This window comes from Phyllobates terribilis, unplaced genomic scaffold (genome assembly GCF_046119375.1).
Source record: "Phyllobates terribilis strain yellow unplaced genomic scaffold, ASM4611937v1 Scaffold_82__1_contigs__length_6685932, whole genome shotgun sequence".
Classification (NCBI taxonomy): Eukaryota; Metazoa; Chordata; class Amphibia; order Anura; family Dendrobatidae; genus Phyllobates; species Phyllobates terribilis.
Genome location: NW_027362842.1, coordinates 2,794,845 through 2,816,053, shown reverse-complemented (window position 1 = coordinate 2,816,053; position 21,209 = coordinate 2,794,845). Strand labels below are relative to the sequence as shown.

Below are 21,209 nucleotides of genomic sequence, written 5' to 3'. Positions count from 1 at the left end.
TGATAGATAGATTGATGCAGATTGATAATAGATAGATTGATACAGATTGGTGATAGGTAGATTGATGCAGATTGATGATAGGCAGATTGATACAGATTGATGATAGGCAGATTGATATAGATTGATGATAGGCAGATTGATACAGATTGATGATAGGTAGATTGATATAGATTGATGATAGATTGATATAGATTGATGATTGGTAGATTGATGATTGTGTCTGATTGCTACTTTATACCTCTATACACACTAGCACTGCTTTTTTCTGTAGGATCCTTATAGATTTCAAATGTATCTGTCATATATGTAACATTGGAAGAACTTTGGGGCCTGTTATAGAAGTCTGTTTGTGCAATAATGCAGCTGTGAGAATTTTTTTATTGGTGATTTAGAAGAGGAGGAGATGATGGAACAATAAAGGATTTGTTATGGAGACTGTGTTCCACAATTTTTTACATTCTCTTACTTCTCGATTTTATTATATTACTTGTTTATTGGTTTCAGTTACATGGAGCCTATCGTTAGATTCATGCTGCCCGAACCACCTGTTCACGTTGGGGATAGAAAGGTCAATCACCTGGAGTGGGGTTGGGAGAAGCCCGATGGCTAGCAGCGGACTAGTCACGTCTCTCCCTAGAGCCCCAGGCCAGTGTTTCGGAGACAGTCACTCTTGGATGCAGTCATGCCGTCAGACTATGTTTCACGCTGACCGTGGCACAGGCGGCCTGAGTCTAGTGACAGGTTCCCTTGAATGCAGAAGCGATCTAATAAGATTTGCATTATCTAAATGTTTTCTGGAGATAGCAATTAGAAATCATTGATCATGGAGCGGAGTCTTTTGATCTGTAGTCTCTCCTTTAATGAGCGGACATATTTCTGCTCTCAGTTTACTGTCAGTAATTGTTATTATTTGTTATAATCCTCTTGTCTAACCATCAGGTTATAAAGTGAAACTCCGTTCCAAGTTCCTTCGATTTCAGTTTCAAACCCAAAGAGGGTCCTGACTCTCGCCCGGTAGGGCACATTCAGTTCTGCTTTCACCACGGAAGCCACCATTCGTATGGCTCTACCAGCAGGAAGGTCCACCTCGGAGCTCGATGAAAATGTCACCTGCATCAAGAGACAATCAGAAATGGTCAGGCATTTTTATTACTTACTGCAAAGTCAAAAGTTTCCATCCATTTCATTAGTATTTGGTCCCATTGCCCTTAAACTGAATGACTTGGGTCACACGTTTGGGATCTCCTTCCACAAACTTCTCACAATAGTTGGTCGGAATTTGGGCCGATTCCTCCTGACAAAACTGCTGTAACTGATCCGGGTTTGTAGGTCGCCTTGCTCGCTGCCTTTTCAGCTTTGCCCATAAATTTCCAATAGGATTGAGATCAGGGCTTTGTGATGGCCGCTCCAAAACATGGACTTTGTTATCCTTAAGCCACTAATTATGCTAGTAATATCAGAGAATTGGGGACTAAACTGTGTAGTAAAAGTTACAGAGGTGTTACTCTGGGCTCTTTTATCTTGCTCCAACAAAAGATTTTTCCTATCCATCTTATCCACTATCTTAACCGCTCGCATTAAATTACGGTTCATATACCCCCCATCTTTCAACCTGTTGACCAACTTGGTTGATTCGGTAGCAAAAGATTCAATAAGCGAGCAATTTCTAATCAGTTCACCTGCAGGGATGTCTTTAATGACATGAAGGGAATGACACAATCTGCTTTCAAAATAGACTTGCTATCTGAAGGTTTTCTGTATGGATAGACATCAATTTTATGAGTTTGGATATTGCCTAATAGAGTCATATGATAATAATAATAATAATAATAATATTAACTATTTAGATATTATTATTATCAGCCAATGCAACATGTGTAAAGGACAGATTAAATTTGTTGTTGCTAAGATGAAGAACAGATTCTTTTGCCTCCTCTTCAGTACCCTTCCATCTTACAATCAGATTATCCGTACTGCGGCCATAAAACTCAATCAGATGTCCAAATTTATTAGCATCGGAAAAAAAGATAAAACTCTTCCTATAATGCAGCTATAATATTTGCCAATGAAGAGGAACGTTTCTCCCCCCATACTAACTCCCCTTGTTTGAAGAAAAAAACGTATTACTTATTACTGAAAGAAAAATAATTGTGCGAAAGCAAAAAGGATATCAGTATAAATTCCTGTATTTCAGCCTTATAAGTGCTATATTTCTCCAGATAGTATCTCAGACTAGAAATGGCTATATTATGACGGGTATAAATGAACCACGTCACAACTGAGCCATTTAAAATCAGGGTGCCACAAAAAAACATTTACAGAAGTAACTAACATTTTAGTATCGCTAATGAAACCCAGAATATTTTTTAACATGGGGTTGTAGATAAAAATCAACATATTCCCTTAAATTTTCATTTAAACTCCCAACTCCAGCTATAATAGGTCTAAATGGAGGAGGAAAAACCGACTTGTGGACCTTAGGGAGAGCATGGTAAATAGATATCACCGAGTTATCATTAAAGGGGTTTTCCCACGAATGAAAGTTGATTTTAATCAATAGATCTTGGAATAATAATAACTTCCACAATTGGATGTGTTTAAAAAAATGTCCCAGTGCTGAGATAATCTTATAAATGTTGTGTACTGTGTAATGTCTGTGTCTGACTGTGCAGGGACATGGTCTGATCATACCACATCTCCTGGGCAGGGGAGGAAGCAAAAGAGTATACAGACAGGACAGCAGGGGAGGACGCAGGAGAGTATACAGACAGGACAGCAGGGGAGGAAGCAGAAGAGTATGCAGACAGGACAGCCGGGATCACAACTGATTCTTTTTAGTGACATAAAACATTTTCCTGCCTGTTTATAAACAATGTTTTACTTCAAAGAATGAATCAGCTGTCCTGTCTGTATACTCTTCTGCTTCCTCCCCGGCCGTCCAGTCTGTATACTCTCCTTTACATCCTCCCCTGCCCAGGAGCTGTGGTATGATCAGACCATGTTCCTGCACAGTCAGACACAGACATTACACAGTACACAGCATTTATAAGATTATCTCAGCACAGGAACATTTTTTTTAAACACATCCAATTGTGGAAGTTATTATTATTCCAAGATCTATTGATTAAAATGAACTTTTGTTCAGATATCTTAGCATCTAAAGCTTCCATAGAGACGCCTTCTTTCAATAATAGGGATAATTCTGCTTTAAATTTTACTGTAGGATCTGTATGAAGGGAAACATAAGAATTAACATCCTGTAAGATGGCCAAATTCTCTGTCAGATACAAAGAAGCATTGACGAGATCTATAACCCCCCTTATCAGCTGGTCTAATTAATAGATCCTCATTCTCTTTCAATTCTTTCAAAGCTATACGCTCTGAGGGTGTAAGATAATAATTCGAGATGCTACTTCTTTGGTCTTTTTAAATGAATTCCTGAGATTGATCAAGAACCCAGGGTCGAGGGTGTATTGGGTAAAAATAGGGATTACGCAAGGTAAAAAAATCATTAAGTGAATCTAGAAATACATGATTTAGACTGTAAATCTCTTAATGTTATTAAATGTCACAAATCTGAAAAAGAAAAAATATTATTTGTTGGTGGCATTGCGGCATGAACATAACCGGTCAGTACACCAGATTATTATTATTTATTATTATAGCCCATTTATTCCATGGTGCTTTACATGTGATAGGGATATACAGTACAGACTAAAAGTTTGGACACACCTTCTCATTTAAAGATTTTTCTGTATTTTCATGACTATGAAAATTGTACATTCACACTGAAGGCATCAAAACTATGAATTATCACATGTGGAATTATATACTTAACAAAAAAGTGTGAAACAACTGAAAATATGTCTTATATTCTAGGTTCTTCAAAGTAGCCACCTTTTGCTTTGATGACTGCTTTGCACACTTTTGGCATTCTCTTGATGAGCTTCAAGAGGTAGTCACCGGAAATGGTCTTCACTTCACAGGTGTGCCCTGTCAGGTTTAATAAGTGGGATTTCTTGCCTTATAAATGGGGTTGGGACCATCAGTTGTGTTGTGCAGTAGTCTGGTGGATACACAGCTGATAGTCCTACTGAATAGACTGTTAGAATTTGTATTATGGCAAGAAAAAAGCAGCTAAGTAACGAAAAACGAGTGGCCATCATTACTTTAAGAAATGAAGGTCAGTCAGTCTGAAAAATTGGGCAAACTTTGAAAGTGTCCCCAAGTGCAGCTGCAAAAACCATCAAGCGCTACAAAGAAACTGGCTCACATGAGGACCGCCCCAGGAATGGAAGACCAAGAGTCACCTCTGCTTCTGAGGATAAGTCACCAGCCTCAGAAATCGCAGGTTAACAGCAGCTCAGATTAGAGACCAGGTCAATGCCACACAGAGTTCTAGCAGCAGACACATCTCTACAACAACTGTTAAGAGGAGACTTTGTGCAGCAGGCCTTCATGGTAAAATAGCTGCTAGGAAACCACTACTAAGGACAGGCAACAAGCAGAAGAGACTTGTTTGGGCTAAAGAACACAAGGAATGGACATTAGACCAGTGGAAATCTGTGCTTTGGTCTGATGAGCCCAAATTTGAGATCTTTGGTTCCAACCACTGTGTCTTTGTGCGACGCAGAGAAGGTGAACGGATGGACTCTACATGCCTGGTTCCCACCGTGAAGCATGGAGGAGGAGGTGTGATGGTGTGGGGGTGCTTTGCTGGTGACACTGTTGGAGATTTATTCAAAATTGAAGGCATACTGAACCAGCATGGCTACCACAGCATCTTGCAGCGGCATGCTATTCCATGCGGTTTGCGGTTAGCTGGAACATCATTTATTTTTCAACAGGACAATGACCCCAAACACACCTCCAGGCTGTGTAAGGGCTATTTGACCAAGAAGGAGAGTGATGGGGTGCTACGCCAGATGACCTGGCCTCCACAGTCACCAGACCTGAACCCAATCGAGATGGTTTGGGGTGAGCTGGACCGCAGAGTGAAGGCAAAAGGGCCAACAAGTGCTAAGCATCTCTGGGAACTCCTTCAAGATTGTTGGAAGACCATTTCCGGTGACTACCTCTTGAAGCTCATCAAGAGAATGCCAAGAGTGTGCAAAGCAGTCATCAAAGCAAAAGGTGGCTACTTTGAAAGAACCTAGTATATAAGACATATTTTCAGTTGTTTCACACTTTTTTGTTAAGTATATAATTCCACATGTGTTAATTCATAGTTTTGATGCCTTAGAGTGAATGTACATTTTTCATAGTCATGAAAATAAAGAAAAATCTTTAAATGAGAAGGTGTGTCCAAACTTTTGGTCTGTACTGTACAGAGCAAAGACATTTACATAATCTTAACAAAACGAGTCAGCGACTGGTACAGCAGGAGCGAGGACCCTGCCCGCGAGGGCTCACAGTCTACAAGGGATGGGTGAGGATACAGTAGGTGGGGGTAGAGGAGGTCATGCAGTAATGTGGTGGGGCGGTGGTTACTGCAGGTTGTAGGCTTGTCGGAAGAGGTAGGTCTTCAAGTTTCTTTTGAAGGCTTCCATGGTAGGTGAGAGCCTGATGTGTTGGGGTAGAGAGCTCCAGAGTAGGGGGGATGCACATGAGAAATCTTGTATGCGATTGTGGGAAGAGGAGATAAGAGGGGAGTAGAGAAGGAGATCTTGTGAGGATCGGAGGTTGCATGCAGGTAAGTACCGAGAGACTAGATCACAGATGTATGGAGGAGACAGGTTGTGAATGGCTTTGTATGCCATGGTTAGGGTTTTGAACTTGAGTCTCTGGGCAATGGGGAGCCAGTGAAGGGATTGACAGAGAGGAGAGGCCGGGGAATAGCGAGGGGACAGGTGGATTTGACCAGCCCAGGGGATGGGGATGACTCAGTACCCGGGCCTTTGCCTTCGGGATGTCGTGGTGGTTGGCTCCCGGGCCCATACCCTGGGGTCACTCTTTGAAAGGGTGGATATTTGTTAATTTTATGAAAGTTCGTGATGCCACCTGTGGCGTCTGGTGAGAATCACCAGCGCTGCGACAGTCCACTGAGGCCGGTGATAAGGCAGCTCGATGGTATAGCTCTTCACAGGTGGAGCTAGGCCTCAGGGCAGCGTTTGAAGGGGGATGCAGGACAGGCGAGACCCAGCCGGGTCAGAGCAAGAACAGGGACAGACACGATAGTCACTTCAGTACCTTTTACTGATGGAAATTCAGGCACATCCCGGAGTACTGTAGGGTGAAGGGTGCATATCAGGATCCTCCCCAATGAGCGGGTGTTGGGCCTCCTCTTTCTTGCCTCTGCGTGTAAGTTTCTGACCTGCCTGGAGCTAGGCCTAACTTTGTCTCTGTCCTGCGCTGGCTGACGTAGTGGTTGGGCCTTCTCTTGGATTGCACGCTCCAGGCTTACGGGGCCTATGTGTTTCCTGGCTCTGTTATGTATCAGCACTTTAGCGATCCTGGGACTTGTAGTTCTCCAGGGATTCCGGTTATGCCTTACTGGGTCGTAGAGATCCCGGTAAGCTCGGACCCGGTGTCCGGTTACTGCTTCGGGGTGAGCTAGTTAAGCTCCTCTGCCCCCTATGTACTAAGTCTCCACTCACCTTCGGCCTACTCGGCCCCTCACTAGGCTATACACACTAAAGGCAGCTTGCCGTGCTTCACCCATCTTATGGTGCTGGCACACCTTAAGCTCTAACTGAGCTACAACTGACCTGAGCTCAACTCTGTATTCAGACCTGTACTTGCTGAACTCTCCAGAGGAACTGCTGAATCACTGAGCTACACTGCAGACTGACCTCTCTTTGGCTCAACCTCTGCAGGAACTGAACTGCCTGGCTCCACCTTCCCTATTTATATCCCTAACGGGCTCCCTCTGCTGGTCTGAAGTGGAAGGTGGAGATGTGTGAATTTTTATGGGGGCCTCTTGTGGAGGAATCCATCAATGCACTCTTCCAGGATTTGTGATACCGAGCTCAGCTGGGCGTCACATTCTCCCCTAGCAAAGCTCAGCACTCCCGGGCTGAAGTACATTTTATAAAACAATATGAAACATATAACAATCTTCCCTTTATGGGAGGCACCAATCTTAAAATTTGCATAACAGTATAAACAAATACAAAGCATCCTCAGAGTCCAAGTCTCTTGTGGTGAGGTTCCCAGACAGGATGTCCATCTCACAAGGTAGAGTACTTGGTGGTTTGAGGGACCTGTCCCAAACCCTCAACGTAGGCCCTGGGGTGGCTGCAGGGCATGAAGATCCCTAGTTGGACCTCCAGTAGAGCCACTCCAGACAGGTTTTTCTTCTGAGGTCACCTAAAGGGGCACTCCAGGGAGCGCAATTATATACAAAAAGCAGTTTTTGGGCTGCACACAGTCCTCAGCCGCGAAGTTCTTAGATAAACAATAAAGGAAGTCATTAGGTAAAACACAAAGTAATGCACATATGCATGAAAATACACAATAATTCAGTACAATAATACACAATACCCCAGGGGTAACTATCTACACTTGTCAGGAGTTTAACTATTTTACTGAGTGTATCTGACAGGGGGTTTACCTCGCGTGCTACGTGTTGATCTGCGTAGTGCGGTGGTTTGTGTGGTAACAGAGTCTGTATTGTCAGTTACCCTACCAGTTCTACGTGTGACTAAGTTGTAAAACTGCCTTAACCTCTTTCTGGGACTGGCAAGTTCACCATTGGCTGGGCCCTCTTGCTCTGCTCCTACCGGGGATCCTTCGTCCGGGATACTTCTTGAGCTGGCTCTTCTGCAGCACTTACAGGTTCAACTTGCTGTGGAGGGTTTTCTGGCTGTTTGAAGAATTGGAGTGTTGGAATGATTACTGCTCCTCCTATTTGAGGCCAATCTGCCGGGAAGTCTCCCAAATCAGTATGTATTACTGGTTCTTCAGGTTCCTCCAATACAGTGAGAGGCACTTCTTCTTGAGGTTTTAGTAGGTCTGGACACAACTTTAGGTGGTCCCTGGACACTGTTGCAGACTTTCTTCCTCCATCTCGACTAATTAAGCATGTCTTCCTATTATCAAATCTTGACTGTAACACAGTGTAGGGTTCTTTTTCCCACTGGTCATCAAGTTTGTGGTTTCGTCTTTTTCTCTTCAATACTACCTCACCAGGTGTGAAGGGTTCTGCGGGCACGTTTTTGTTGTAGTGCGCCTCCTGCTTTTCTCTCACCCGAGTGAGACTGTCCTCGACACAGGCTTGTACCCTCCTGTACTGCTCTTGTCAGGTCGTGTCCCAGTCCTCAGTGGTCATATCAGCTTCAGGCTCAATAACACCAAGCTCCAGATCCATGGGCAGCTTTCCTGGCCTTGCCCGCATGAGATATGCCGGAGAGCAGTTGGTGGAACTTACTGGTATGTGATTATACAGATCTACTAGGTCAGGTAGTAGGTCTAGCCACCGATTTCTCTCCTCAAGTGGTATGGTCTTTAGCAGATCGATGATGATGTAGTTCATCTTTTCGCAGAGACCATTGGTTTGTGGGTGGAATGGTGTAGTTCTTATCTTCTTACACCCGTAGAGATGGAAGGACTACTTGAACAACTCAGCCTCGAAGGCCGGGCCTTGGTCCGTCAGCACCTGCTCAGGATAACCATGGGGTCTACAGAAATACGCTTGGAACGTCTTTGCTGCTGTCTCTGTCATCAGGTCTTTGACGGGGGCGACCACCAGGAAACGTGAGTAGTGATCCACCATGGTCAGAGCATAGGAGTACCCTGACCTGCTGGGGGACAGCTTGACATGGTCCAGGGCCACGATCTCCATGGGTCAAGCCGCCTTGATGGGTTGCAGGGGTGCCTTTAGGCTGCTGTAGTCTTTTCTTCTAAGGCCACAGGGTTCACAGTCCCGGCACCACCGTTCAACGGAACAGCGCATTCCTACCCAGTAGAATCGACACTTCAGCAGGGTCTCTAGCTTTTTCCAGCCAAAGTATCCCGCCTGATCGTGGTAAGCTTCTAATACCATTTGGATGTCTGTCTTAGGGACCACTATCTTCCATACCATCTCATGGGTTTTCGGATTGACGTACTGTATCTCTGGCACAGCTTCTCACGGTAGATAAACAGCCGGCTTCTCTCGTTCCACAGCTGCTTTGCTTGGAGAGACACTTCCTTTTCCAGGGAGGCACCTTCTTGGGTTATCAGCTCCTTGATGCGGCTGACAACCGGGTCACTGTCCTGGGTCTCCTTCCAGCTGTGGTGAGGCAGGGGGTTTAACGTCTTTCCACGCTGCCTCCTGGAGGCTCATTGCTCGTGGATCATCCCAGTCCGGTGAAAGGCAGGTAGCTCTATCTCTTCCAGGTCATCCACTTCTTCTTCTGTATCTGAGTGTTGAGGCATCCTAGACAGGGCATCGGCGTTGGCATTCTTGCGGCTCGCCCGGTATTTAATTGTAAATTGGTAATTCGACAGCCGCGCCATCCATCGTTTTTTCCAGTGCCCCGAGCTTAGCTGTTTCAAGATGGGTCAAGGGGTTGTTATCAGTGAAGGCAGTGAACTTACTGGAGGCTAGATAGTGCTTGAACCTTTCAGTGATGGCCCAGACCAGGGCCAGGAACTCCAACTTAAAGCTGCTATAGTTCTCTGGATTCCTCTCGGTCGGGCGGAGCTTCCTGCTTGCGTATGCGATCACTTTCTCTTGGCCATTCTGCTTCTGACTTAGGACAGCGCCCAGTCCTTCATTGCTGGCATCAGTATACAGCAGGAACAGTTGGCTGTAGCCAGGGTAGGCTAGGATCTCATCACCTGTCAGGATCTCCTTCATCTCCTGAAACGACTCGGCTTGCTCCTTACCCCAGTGGGATGGGGGATTTCTGCCTTTGGGGGACTGCCCTACCAGGAGGTCTTGCAGAGGAGCTGCCTTCTTAGTGTAGTCCTTTACGAACCTCCTGTAGTATCCTACTAGTCCCAAGAACTGACGCACCTCCTTGAGGTTCTTCGGCTCTGGCCACTTCTGGATGGCAGTGACCTTCTCCGGATCTGGTGCTATCCCTTCCAGACTGACAATGTGCCCCAGGTACTGTACCTTTCTCTTGAGCAGGTGGCACTTTGAGGGCTTCAACTTCATCCCGTACCGGGACAGTGATTCAAATACCTCTGCCAGGTGTTTCAAGTGGTCCTCGTACGTTCTGGAGTACACTATTACATCGTCCAGGTAAAGCAACACAGTCTCGAAGTTGCGGTGTCCCAGGCAGCACTCCATCAATCTCTGGAACGTTCCAGCGGCATTGCAGAGTCCAAACGGCATACTGTTGAACTCGCAGAGTCCCATCGGGGTAGTAAAGGCCGTCTTCTCCCGTTCCTCCTCAGCCACAGCTACTTGCCAGTACCCACTAGTGAGGTCAAGGGTGGAAAAGTAATTTGCAGATTTAAAGGCAGCTAGGGACTCCTCTATGCATGGTAAAGGGTATGCATCTTTATGTGTAATGCGATTTACTTGTCGGTAATCTACACACATTCTCATGCTCCCGTCCTTTTTCCTAACTAGCACTAGGGGAGCTGCCCAGGGACTACAACTATCCCTTATTACCCCCGCCTTTCTCATGTCATACAACATTTCCTTAGCCTTCTGGTAGTGTGCTGGTGGTATAGGCCTGTAACGTTCTTTGATGGGTGGATGATCACCTGTGGGGATATGATGTTGAACCCCCTTAATCCTCCCGAAGTCAAGTGGATGTTTACTGAACACTAGAGATGAGCGTTGTTCTACTCGAACTGTTCGCCAATCTCAAATTCGAGCTGTTTTGGGCGGTGTTTGAGCCGTTCGGCGAACACGAACAATTTGAGAAAAATTCGGCTGTTCGAGGTTATGTTCGATAACTGTTCGTGCACCAAAATCATAACTGGATTTTTTCTCAGTAATGATGAAAATTAATGTTAATACGCAGTTTTGTACAGCGGGGTGGGGGGAGGGGCAGGGGATGGATCTCTGCAGGAACAATGAAGATCTCCATTTTTTTTTTCTCTTTCCCGCATTTACAGTGGGGAGGTGCAGTCTGTCAGCCTATCAGCAGCGCACACACGGAGCGAAGTGCTTTTTTTCACACAAGCAAGGGCATGTGTCATTGGCAGTGTATGTCACATGTCCTTGCCCTATAAGACCAAGCCATTTTCCCCGTCGCCACCATTTTCTCACTGCTGCAGCTGCATGTTAGACGGCACCGCTGTTGCTGTGTGCGCTATACCTTGTTAATTTCAAGCCAATTTTCGCACAAATCTACAGATAGCTTGGGAGTAGGGAATAGTTGTGATTGCAGTCCTTTTAAGGACTAGGTTACAGCATTTCCTACGACTTTTATCAGGCAGGTCTGTGCTCTTAAATAGATAGATTGTGGGAGTAAAGACTAATTGTAATTGGAGTCCTTTTCAGGACTAGGTTACATCAGTTCCTATCAGTTTTTGCCAGGCAGGTCTGTGCCAGTGCTGTGCAAGTTTTTTTCACAGCATTTGGCTGAATCTAGCAAAGCTAATCCTTTTTGGCCTATTGCAGAGTGTGTTAGTCAGTGGAGTAGCCTATCTGTGTTGCAAGATATACCACCTGTGTATAGAATACCAATTTTTTTACTGCACCTAGTGAAGTAAAATCTTTTGGGCATAGCATCATTCTATTAGTCCATCTATACTGACCTCCATCAGGTTGCAAACTGAATATATTTTTTTCTGCATCTACCTCTGAAAAAATATTGGGCTTCTAGCTGTGTGTGGGACTTGTTCTATTAATCCATCTATACAGATCTCCATCAGGTTGCAAACTGAATATATTTTTTTCTGCATCTACCTCTGAAAAAATATTGGGCTTCTAGCTGTGTGTGGGACTTGTTGTATTAGTCCATCTATACTGACCTCCATCAGGTTGCAAACTGAATATATTTTTTTCTGCATCTACCTCTGAAAAAATATTGGGCTTCTAGCTGTGTGTGGGACTTGTTCTATTAATCCATCTATACAGACCTCCATCAGGTTGCAAACTGAATATATTTTTTTCTGCATCTACCTCTGAAAAAATATTTGGCCTTCTAGCAGTGTGTGGGACTTTCTCTATTAGTCCATCTATACTGACCTCCATCAGGTTGCAAATTGAATATAATTTTTTTCTGCATCTAACCCAGCCAATAGTTTTGGCCTAATACCACAGTTTGGCCACTCAGCTCTGCTCGGTTCCCATCCATTGTTTTTTTGTGCAAACAACTCCAGAGTTGTTAATTAGTTAACCACCAAAATGAGTGGAAAAAGGCCTGCTGTTGGTGGAAAGGGGAATAGGCGTGTTGGGAAGGGGAAAAAAGGTTGTGTCCGTGGGGTAGGTGTTAAAGCAACAGTAACATCTGCAGAAGATAGACCATCTTCCAGCCAAACTAAAATGTCTACTTCTTTTAGCGGACAATGTGATAAGATCCCTTTCTTACGGCCACGCCAATCGCTACAAATTCCAGATGAGGCACAAAAACAGCAGGTGCTTCAACGGATATCAAGTGCTCCTTTAAGTGGGCTCTCCTCCACATCAACTTCAACATCACAAATACTCCAGTCCTCAAAGGTGTCACCCCAATCGCACTTGCTTCCTCACAGCTCCCAAATCTCCAGCTGCCCGTCTGAGTATGAGGTAGAACAGATGGTTGAGTCTGCAGAGCTGTTTACTCATACTATAGCCTGGGAATCAGAGGTCGACTCCAGCGCTTCTGTGAATCCAGACGAGGAAATGATCTGCACTGATGCCCAGAATCTTTATGAGTCGGATCCAGGACCAGACGCAGAAGGTTCTGACCATAATGTAGACCCTCATTCCCAAACTGTAACTCCTGTTGGTGGAGACAATGAGGAAGACGATGATAAGACTCAAATACCTGATTGGAGCGACAACTTTAGATTTTTGTCAGGGCAGGAACAGGTTGGCTCTGAGGACGACGGGTGTGATAACGCACAGGGTGATGATGATGAGGTTGGAGATCCCACTTACTGTCAACCCACAGTCAGCCAAGAGATGAGGTCAGCAGAGGAGGTGGAGGAAGATGCTAGTGACGACGAGGTCAGTTTGCGCCTTCCTGGACAGAGACGTAGTACTGGAAGCACGTCAATAACTGCATCCTCAAACACAACTCTGCCTCTCACCACAAGTCGTGGTGGCTCTTCAGGTCGCATGGGTGCTAAGCCTTGCATAGCCTGGGCATTTTTTCAGATCGATAAAGATGACCCAACTCGTGTTATCTGTAACATTTGTCAGCAAAAGCTAAGTAGAGGCCAAAAAATACATAGTTTGAGTACTTCATGCATGAACCGGCACATGGACATGAAGCATAAGTTGCAGTGGGAAGCTCAGTGTGCTAGAATGCGGCCTAGCCGGCCGGGCCAACCACCGTCTGCCATATCTTGTGCATCCGCGGCCTCTTCATCCTCTGTGACTGGGGGGACAGCAGTCACACCTGTTTTGGGGCGCAGACCTGCCACCTCTTTACCCGCAACAGCCAGCGTGATTGGCAGGTCATCATTTTCTTTGGAGGTGGTAACACCAGCTGGTCTTGAGCGCTGTCCGACATCGATAGCACCACCTTTGGATCAAGGCAACCTAACATGTCCGCCTGCATCTTCCTCACAGACCGGCAGTTTGCCGGGGACACCCTTATCAACCCCGTCTAAGCACAATAGCCAGCCCTCGGTCCCTCAGATGTGGACAAGTAAAAGACCATTTCCTCCTAGCCATGAGAAAGCTAAGAGGTTGAATTTCACCATCTGCAAGTTCTTGGCTACAGAAATGCTGCCTTTCCGCCTGGTGGACACAGAGGATTTTCGAGACCTTATGTCCGTCGCAGTGCCCCAGTACCAGATGCCCAGTCGGCACTACTTCTCAAAGAAAGGTGTGCCTGCGCTCCACCAGCATGTCGCACACAACATCACCGCTTCTTTGAGAAACTCTGTGTGTGACAGGGTGCATTTCACCACAGACACTTGGACGAGTAGGCATGGACAGGGGCGTTACATGTCGCTGACTGGGCACTGGGTAGCTATGGTGACAGCAGGACAAGGGGCTGCTGTCCAAGTCATACCGTCCCCACGAGTTGTGCGTCAATCCTCTTTATGTCAAAGTTCCTCCACTGCTTCTGCCTCCTCAACCTCCTCTCGGTCTTCCACCTGCACCCAAAGCCTGTCTGGTCATGCCACAAGCTTTCTAACTGCGCAGAAGGGATCCTGCACACCTCCTTACTATGCTGGCAGTAGGGCTCAACGTCATCAGGCGGTTTTTACATTGAAATGTCTGGGAAATGTGAGTCACACAGCTGAGGAGTTGTGGTCAGCTCTGGAGAACCAATTTCATGAATGGTTGTCTCCACTGGACCTTAAACCAGGGAAGGCCGTGTGCGACAATGCTGCAAACCTGGGTGCGGCCCTTCGCCGGGGCAATGTCACACACGTGCCTTGTATGGCTCACGTGTTGAACCTGGTTGTCCAGCAATTTTTAGCCCACTCTCCCAGACTAGATGGCCTTCTGCAGAGGGCACGGTCGCTGTGTGCTCACTTTCGCCGTTCGCATCCCGCAGCTCAGCGACTTACATCTCTACAGAAGTCGTTGGGCCTGCCACTTCACCGGCTAAAATGTGATGTGCCTACCCGGTGGAATTCAACTCTGCACATGTTGCAGCGACTGTGGCAGCACCGACAAGCCCTGGTGCAATACGTTCTGACGTATAGCCTGGGCCAACGAGATCCAGAGGTGGGGCAAATCACGCTGGAGGAGTGGTCTCAGATCAGGGACCTATGCACCCTTCTGCACAGTTTTGAAATGGCGACGAAGATGTTTAGTGCTGACGATGCCATTATCAGCATGACTATTCCGGTGATTTACATGCTGGAGCACATGTTAAACAGAATTCGGAGTCAGGTGGTGGCACAAGAGGAGGTGGAAGAAGTAGAAGAGGAGGAGTTGTATGCGGAAGGGCTAACATCTGCAAGGTCCAGACGGTCGGCAGCACCAAGGCGGCAGGCATGTGAGGGTGGGGGAGATGGTTTTACCAGGGCGCATGGTAGCAGCCAAACTAGTGAGGAAGGTGCAGGAGCCCAGGAAGAAGTGGAGGACGAACTGATGGAAGACTCATCAGATGAGGGAGACCTTGATCACATTTCTGTTGTGCGAGGTTGGGGGGAGAGGACAGAGGAAGGAAGCATGATTGTTACCTCGCCACCAACACAACAGGGACTTGGTGCTCCTGGATGTGCAACACACATGAGTGCCTTCTTGCTGCACTACCTGCAATATGACCCTCGAATTGTGAGAATTAGAAATAATCCTGACTACTGGGTTGCCACACTGTTAGATCCCCGGTACAAAAGTAAATTTGCAGAAATTATTCCTGCCATAGAAAGGGATGCACGCATGCAGGAGTATCAGCAGAGACTGTTGCAGAATCTTACATGTGCTTTTCCACAAAATACCAGTGGTGCACGTAGTGAATCTCACAGTTCCAACTTGCCAACCGTGGGACCGTCAAGTGTTCAGCACTCAAACCGTAACAGAACCACAGTATCTGCTGGTAACATAAATTTTGCGGAATCATTTCACCACTTTTTTAGCCCATCCTTTGCAAGGCCACAGGAGACAAGAAGTCTGACACATAGTCAACGCCTAGAGACGATGGTACAGGAGTATCTCCAAGTAAACATTGAAGCCACGACTGTGTCACTGGACCCTTGCTCTTTTTGGGCTTCCAATCTGGATAAATGGCCGGAGCTAGCCACTTACGCCTTGGAGATCTTGTCATGCCCCGCAGCCAGCGTTCTGTCTGAACGTGTGTTCAGCGCTGCTGGTGGTGTGCTGACAGATAAGCGCACGCGGCTCTCCACTGATAATGTAGACAGACTCACGTTCATAAAGATGAACAAATCATGGATCCGAAACGACTTTTCTACCCCTGTGTCATACTGGGGAGAGTAAAAGCTTGATGATTGGTTAAAATCACCCTACCAACCGTTTTAAGCTTTCAAATTACTAATCATGTTTATCTGTATCTTGGCTGGAAAATAATTTGGGCTTTGTAGCAGTGTGCAGCACTGATTCTATTAGGCCATCTATAATAAGCTCCACCAGATTTAAAATTACTAATCATGTTTATCTGTATCTTGACTGGAAAATAATTTGGGCTTTGTAGCAGTGTGCAGCACTGATCCTATTAGGCCATCTATACTAAAGCTTCACCAGATTTAAAATTAATAATAATTTTTAGCTGCATCTAGCCCGGAAAATAATTTTGGGGCTCCGAGATGCGCAAGACACATAAGTGCCTTCTTGCTGCACTACCTGCAGCATGACCCTCATATTGTCAGAATTCGAAGTAATCATGACTACTGGGTTGCCACACTCTTAGATCCCCCAAACTTTTCGATCAACCTTTTCATTTTAATAAAGACCAAAAAAATGGTCATTTTTGAAATTATAAGCATTAGCAGGTTGTTAGAAACTGAAATCAAACAGTTTTCAACTCAAAACTTTATTCTAGGTGATGTTACATTTTCACATAGGACCCCTTGTTTGAAAGGAGCTTCTGAACTCTCTCGTCCATTGAATTTGTCAGGTTTTGGATGGTTTCTGCTTCAATTGTTTTGCATGAGGACAGAATACCCTCCCAGAGCTGTTGCTTAGATGTGAACTGCCTCCCGCCATCATAGACACTCCTTTTAATGATGCTCCAAAGGTTCTGAATGGGGTAGAGGTCAGGGGAGCATGGGGGTCACACCATAAGTTTGTCCCCTTTTATGCCCATATCAGCCAGAGATGCAGATGTTTTATGTGCAGCATGAGATGGTGCATTATCATGCAGAAAAATGATCTTGCTGTGAAATACACGGTTCTTCTTCTTGAACCATGGCAGGAAGTGCTGTTTGAGAAAATCCACATACATTATGGAGTTCATCTTTAGCGCCTTCAGGGATCCTAAAGGGGCCGACAATCTCTCTCCCCATGATTCCAGCCCAAAACATTACTCCACCTCCTTCTTGTTGGCGCTGTAGCCGTGTTTGCGTGGGGTGTCCATCAACCAGCCATCCTCCACTCCATCCATCTGGACCATCGAGCGCTGCACGGCACTCATCCGTGAACAAAACAGTTTTGAAATCAGTCTTCATGTAATGTTTGGCCCACTGGAGCCGTTTCTGCTTGTGTGAAGTGGATAGAGGAGGTCGACAGGATGGCGTATGCACAGCTGCAAACCTCTGAAGGACCCTGCATCTTGTTGTTCGGGGGACGTTGGAGGCACAAGCAGCTTCAAAAACTTGTCTGCTGCTATGACAAGGCTTTTTTGCCGCTGCTCTTTCAACCTGATGTAATTGCCTGTAGGAAAGAGTCCTCAATTTGCCCTTATCAGCACGCACACGTGTGTACTGTGAATCAGCTACATACTTCTTGATTGCCAAGACACTTCATCCTGATCATCGCACAATGTTGATTGTAGTCATGCCTTGACCTAAACACTCCACAATTTGTTGCTTCTCAGCAGCCGACACATCTTTTTTCTTTCCCATTTTGGCAGAAAATGTAGGCTGCTTAATAATGTGAGACAGCCTTCTTAAGTAGTCTTGCCTTTCATTGGACACACCTGCCAAACTAATTAGCACAGGTGTCTGCAATTGCTTACAGTGATATAAAGAGCCCTGACACACATCACCATCAATGAGTTTAACTGACAAACAAACAAATTCTTCCCTTATCACTCCTAAACACTTTTTGCATAATAATTTGGAACACAGTGTACATGTGCTTTTCCACAAAACACCAGTGGTTCACGTAGCGAATCTTACAGTTCTAACTTGCCAACCGTGGTCTGTATGGAGTTGTTCAATTAAGGGCCCAAAATTAAGATAACATAGATGGGAGAGGTCTCTATGAATAGGAATTCCTAAGTATTTGATACCCTGTGAGGGCCAGGCAAAGGGAAAGTTGGACTGGATGGAATCCTATATGGATTTGGGGAGGGAGACATCGAGGGCCTCAGACTTCGCTGCATTGATTTTAAAATTTGACCATGTAACAAAGTGATCTATTTCAGCCATAACAGCATGGATGGATATATGTGATTGAGTGATATATACTAGGACATCATCAGCAAATAGAGAGCACTTGTACTCGGTGCCTCCCACCTCAATCCACCTAATATTGGGGTTATGGCGAATTGATGAGAGCAGGTGCTCCGTCACTAGGATGTATAAGAGAGGGGACAGAGGACATCCCTGCCTTGTCCCATTGGTGATTGTGAAAGATGATGAAAATGTTCTGACGCGCCCCCTGGGCCTTGGGACACCCGGAGCCGGACCCTTTTTGGTGGATGCTGGTGGTTGTAGTCTCCGTGGCGGCGACCCTGTTCCGTGGCTCAGGGCGGTCAAACCAGTGGCGGAACTATTTATGTGGTTTTGATGTTTAACTGTCCGACTACGCCACCCGTGGATTGCGGTCAGAGTGAACTGCCGCTCCAGGGCAGACCGCTGAGGCTGGTGTTGTGGGTGCAGCAGAGTGTAGAATAACTCCCCACGGGAGGAGTATAGCCTCAGGGCAGTGTATGCGGAGGATGGGGGTGATGGTGCAGGGCAGCAGCAGTAATGACTGTAACATACCTGGCGGCGTCCTTGCATGGTGGTCCATCTCCCACTGTGCAAGAGCGCGCACTTGATCTCCAGTCCAGAATGTCTCTCTGGCTTCCCTCCATGCTGTCTGTTTGTGTCTGTTTCTGCTGCTTAAGGGCGGCGCCCGATCACTTCCTGCTTTTTGTACCTGCTGTGGGTCACACCCCTTGTGCGTCCTCAGCCTATTGCTGTCTGTCACCTGGTATATAGCTCAGCTGCTCCCATCTATTCCTGCCTGAGCATAGTGTTTCATTCAGTGTGTGCTTGCACTCTGAAGGTGCCAGGTCCCGTTCTGTGTTCTCTTGTCTGCCTATCCTGGAGGCTGTATTTCCAGGCCTGTCTGAACACGCTCCTAGCCTGTTCCTCCTGCCTTCTAGGGGCCGATTACTTAGACCCGTTCCTGTATCTTGTCTGACCTGTCTGAACACGCTCCTAGCCTGTTCCTCCCGCCTTCTAGGGGCTGATTACCTAGACCCGCTCCTGTATCTTGTCTGTCCTGTCTGAACACGCTCCTTGCCTGTTCGTCCTGCCTCTCTGGGGGCCGTATTCCCAGACCCGCTCCTGTATTCCGCTGCAGTGTCGGTCTCCTCCGTACACTCAGTTCCAGTCTGAACTCTCTCCTATCCTTTACCTGTTTTGCCTCTATGTCCATTCCCTTCCTTTTTCTGCAGAGTCTGAACTCGTACCTAACTCCTGCTTGTTGTCTCTGTACTTCCGTTTGTGAGTTTGTGGTCCACTCGCTACTTCTCTGCTAGTACCCTGTGGGTGTCTGGCTCTGCCTTTCCCTTCCTGTCTGTTCCGTGTGAACAGAGCCCTGTCCCTCCTACTCAGCCTAGCCTGCTCTGACTCTTTTGCTCACTGCTCCGGCAGTCCTGTCCTGCCCTGCTTCTGCCCGCTGCTCCGGCAGTCCTGTCCTGCCCTGCTTCTGCCCGCTGCTCCGGCAGTCCTGTCCTGCCCTGCTTCTGCCCGCTGCTCCGGCAGTCCTGTCCTGCCCTGCTTCTGCCCGCTGCTCCGGCAGTCCTGTCCTGCCCTGCTTCTGCCCGCTGCTCCGGCAGTCCTGTCCTGCCCTGCTTCTGCCCGCTGCTCCGGCAGTCCTGTCCTGCCCTGCTTCTGCCCGCTGCTCCGGCAGTCCTGTCCTGCCCTGCTTCTGCCCGCTGCTCCGGCAGTCCTGTCCTGCCCTGCTTGTGCTCGCTGCTCCTGCAGCCCCGTCCTGCTCTGTTCTTGCCCACCACTTCGGGCGTTCCCTCTCTGCTGTGGTTGTCTACCGCATCTGCGGTTCTGTGACCCAGTCTGTACTGGGTCTTAACCTTTCTGTGCTCCAGCCCGTCCTTTCGGCCTGTACCCCTCTGCCTGTATTGTTCCTGAGTCCCAGTGTGTACTGGGTCCTATCCCGCCTGTGTTCCTACCTGCTAGTGCCTCCCTGTCTGCACTCTAGCTGCGCTTGCCTTTACCCGCCTGCCTGCATACCAGTCGTGCCTGCCTATACCCTCCAGTCTGTGCGCCAGCCTAACCAGTCTGTTCCAGTAATCCCTGTGTGGGTCAACCCCCGTGTCCGGAGTTTGACCTGGAGTAGCACCTGGTCCCTCTGCCCGGTTTCTCCCTGGTGCACTGGCGTCGTATGCCGTCGTGCCATCTTGGTCGGATCGGCCAGATACTTAGTCACGCCCCTCCAGGCACTCTCCGGTTCATGGTCCAGTGGAACCACAACACCCGCACACGCCAGTCAGTCCGGGCGTGTGCATAACAGCATGCTCAGGCCATGGTTCCCGTTGAGCCCCATGGCCTTCGCTCTCTGAGAAGTTTTCCAGCGAATACATGCATTAAAAATAAATAAATAAAATTTTTTTTTTTTTTTCTCAGCTGAGTTCCAGGCGAATTACGCACCCGTCCAGATGGATCTATCTGCTCTCGTTCCTGCGGATCCGCCACGTTACTATGGGGATCCAAGACAAAGTCGTGCATTTGTGGAGCAATGCATGCTACACTTCAAGTTCTACCCTCTATGTTTTCCCACCGATCGGGTTAATTTGGCATTCATTATGTCTTACCTGGCAGGTGATGCCTTGGAATGGATCAACCCCCTATATGAAACACAGGATCCGATCCTCCTGGACCTAATGGCCTTCCTGGTGGCCTTTCTAATGGTCTTCGATGATCCTAACCCGGAGGCTCCTGCTGAAGCTTCACCTCCCAATATCCCGGAGCAGCCCCGATGGGTAATGTGTGTGGGTAGCGCAATAGTCCTCCAGCCCAATGAGACTACTGTCCACCCAGAATCTTCACAGGGTGACTACGCTTTCCGGAATACATCTCCCAACCTCAAGAGGCAGTCCAGACGTGCTAGACGTAGAGGCAAGCCGTCACGCCAGGGTCTGTCCTCCCTGAGACCTCCTGACCCCAACCTTGAAGTCCCTACTGAAGCTTCATCTCCCTGTATCCCGGAGAAGCCCCAACGGGTAATGTGCGTGGGTAGTGCACCAGTTCTCCTGCCCGAAGAGACTTCTGCCCATCCAGACTCCACACAGGAGAACTTCCTGCACCCGGCATCAGATGCTTCACCCACTTTAACCGGTGTGCATGTCCAAGGATGCTCC

At 47.3% G+C, this 21,209-nt stretch overlaps 1 protein-coding gene across 1 annotated transcript in view; it reads right to left on the bottom strand.

The window, feature by feature from the left end:
* Positions 1-387: 387 nt before the first annotated feature.
* Positions 388-21,209, bottom strand: part of LOC141197271 (uncharacterized) — a 68,827-nt gene continuing 48,005 nt past the window's right edge. Inside the window, exon 5 of the mRNA XM_073662658.1 lies at positions 388-1,110. Within this exon, the coding sequence (XP_073518759.1) occupies positions 907-1,110 (204 nt within the window). The 3' untranslated portion in view covers positions 388-906. The remainder of the gene's footprint in view (positions 1,111-21,209) is intronic.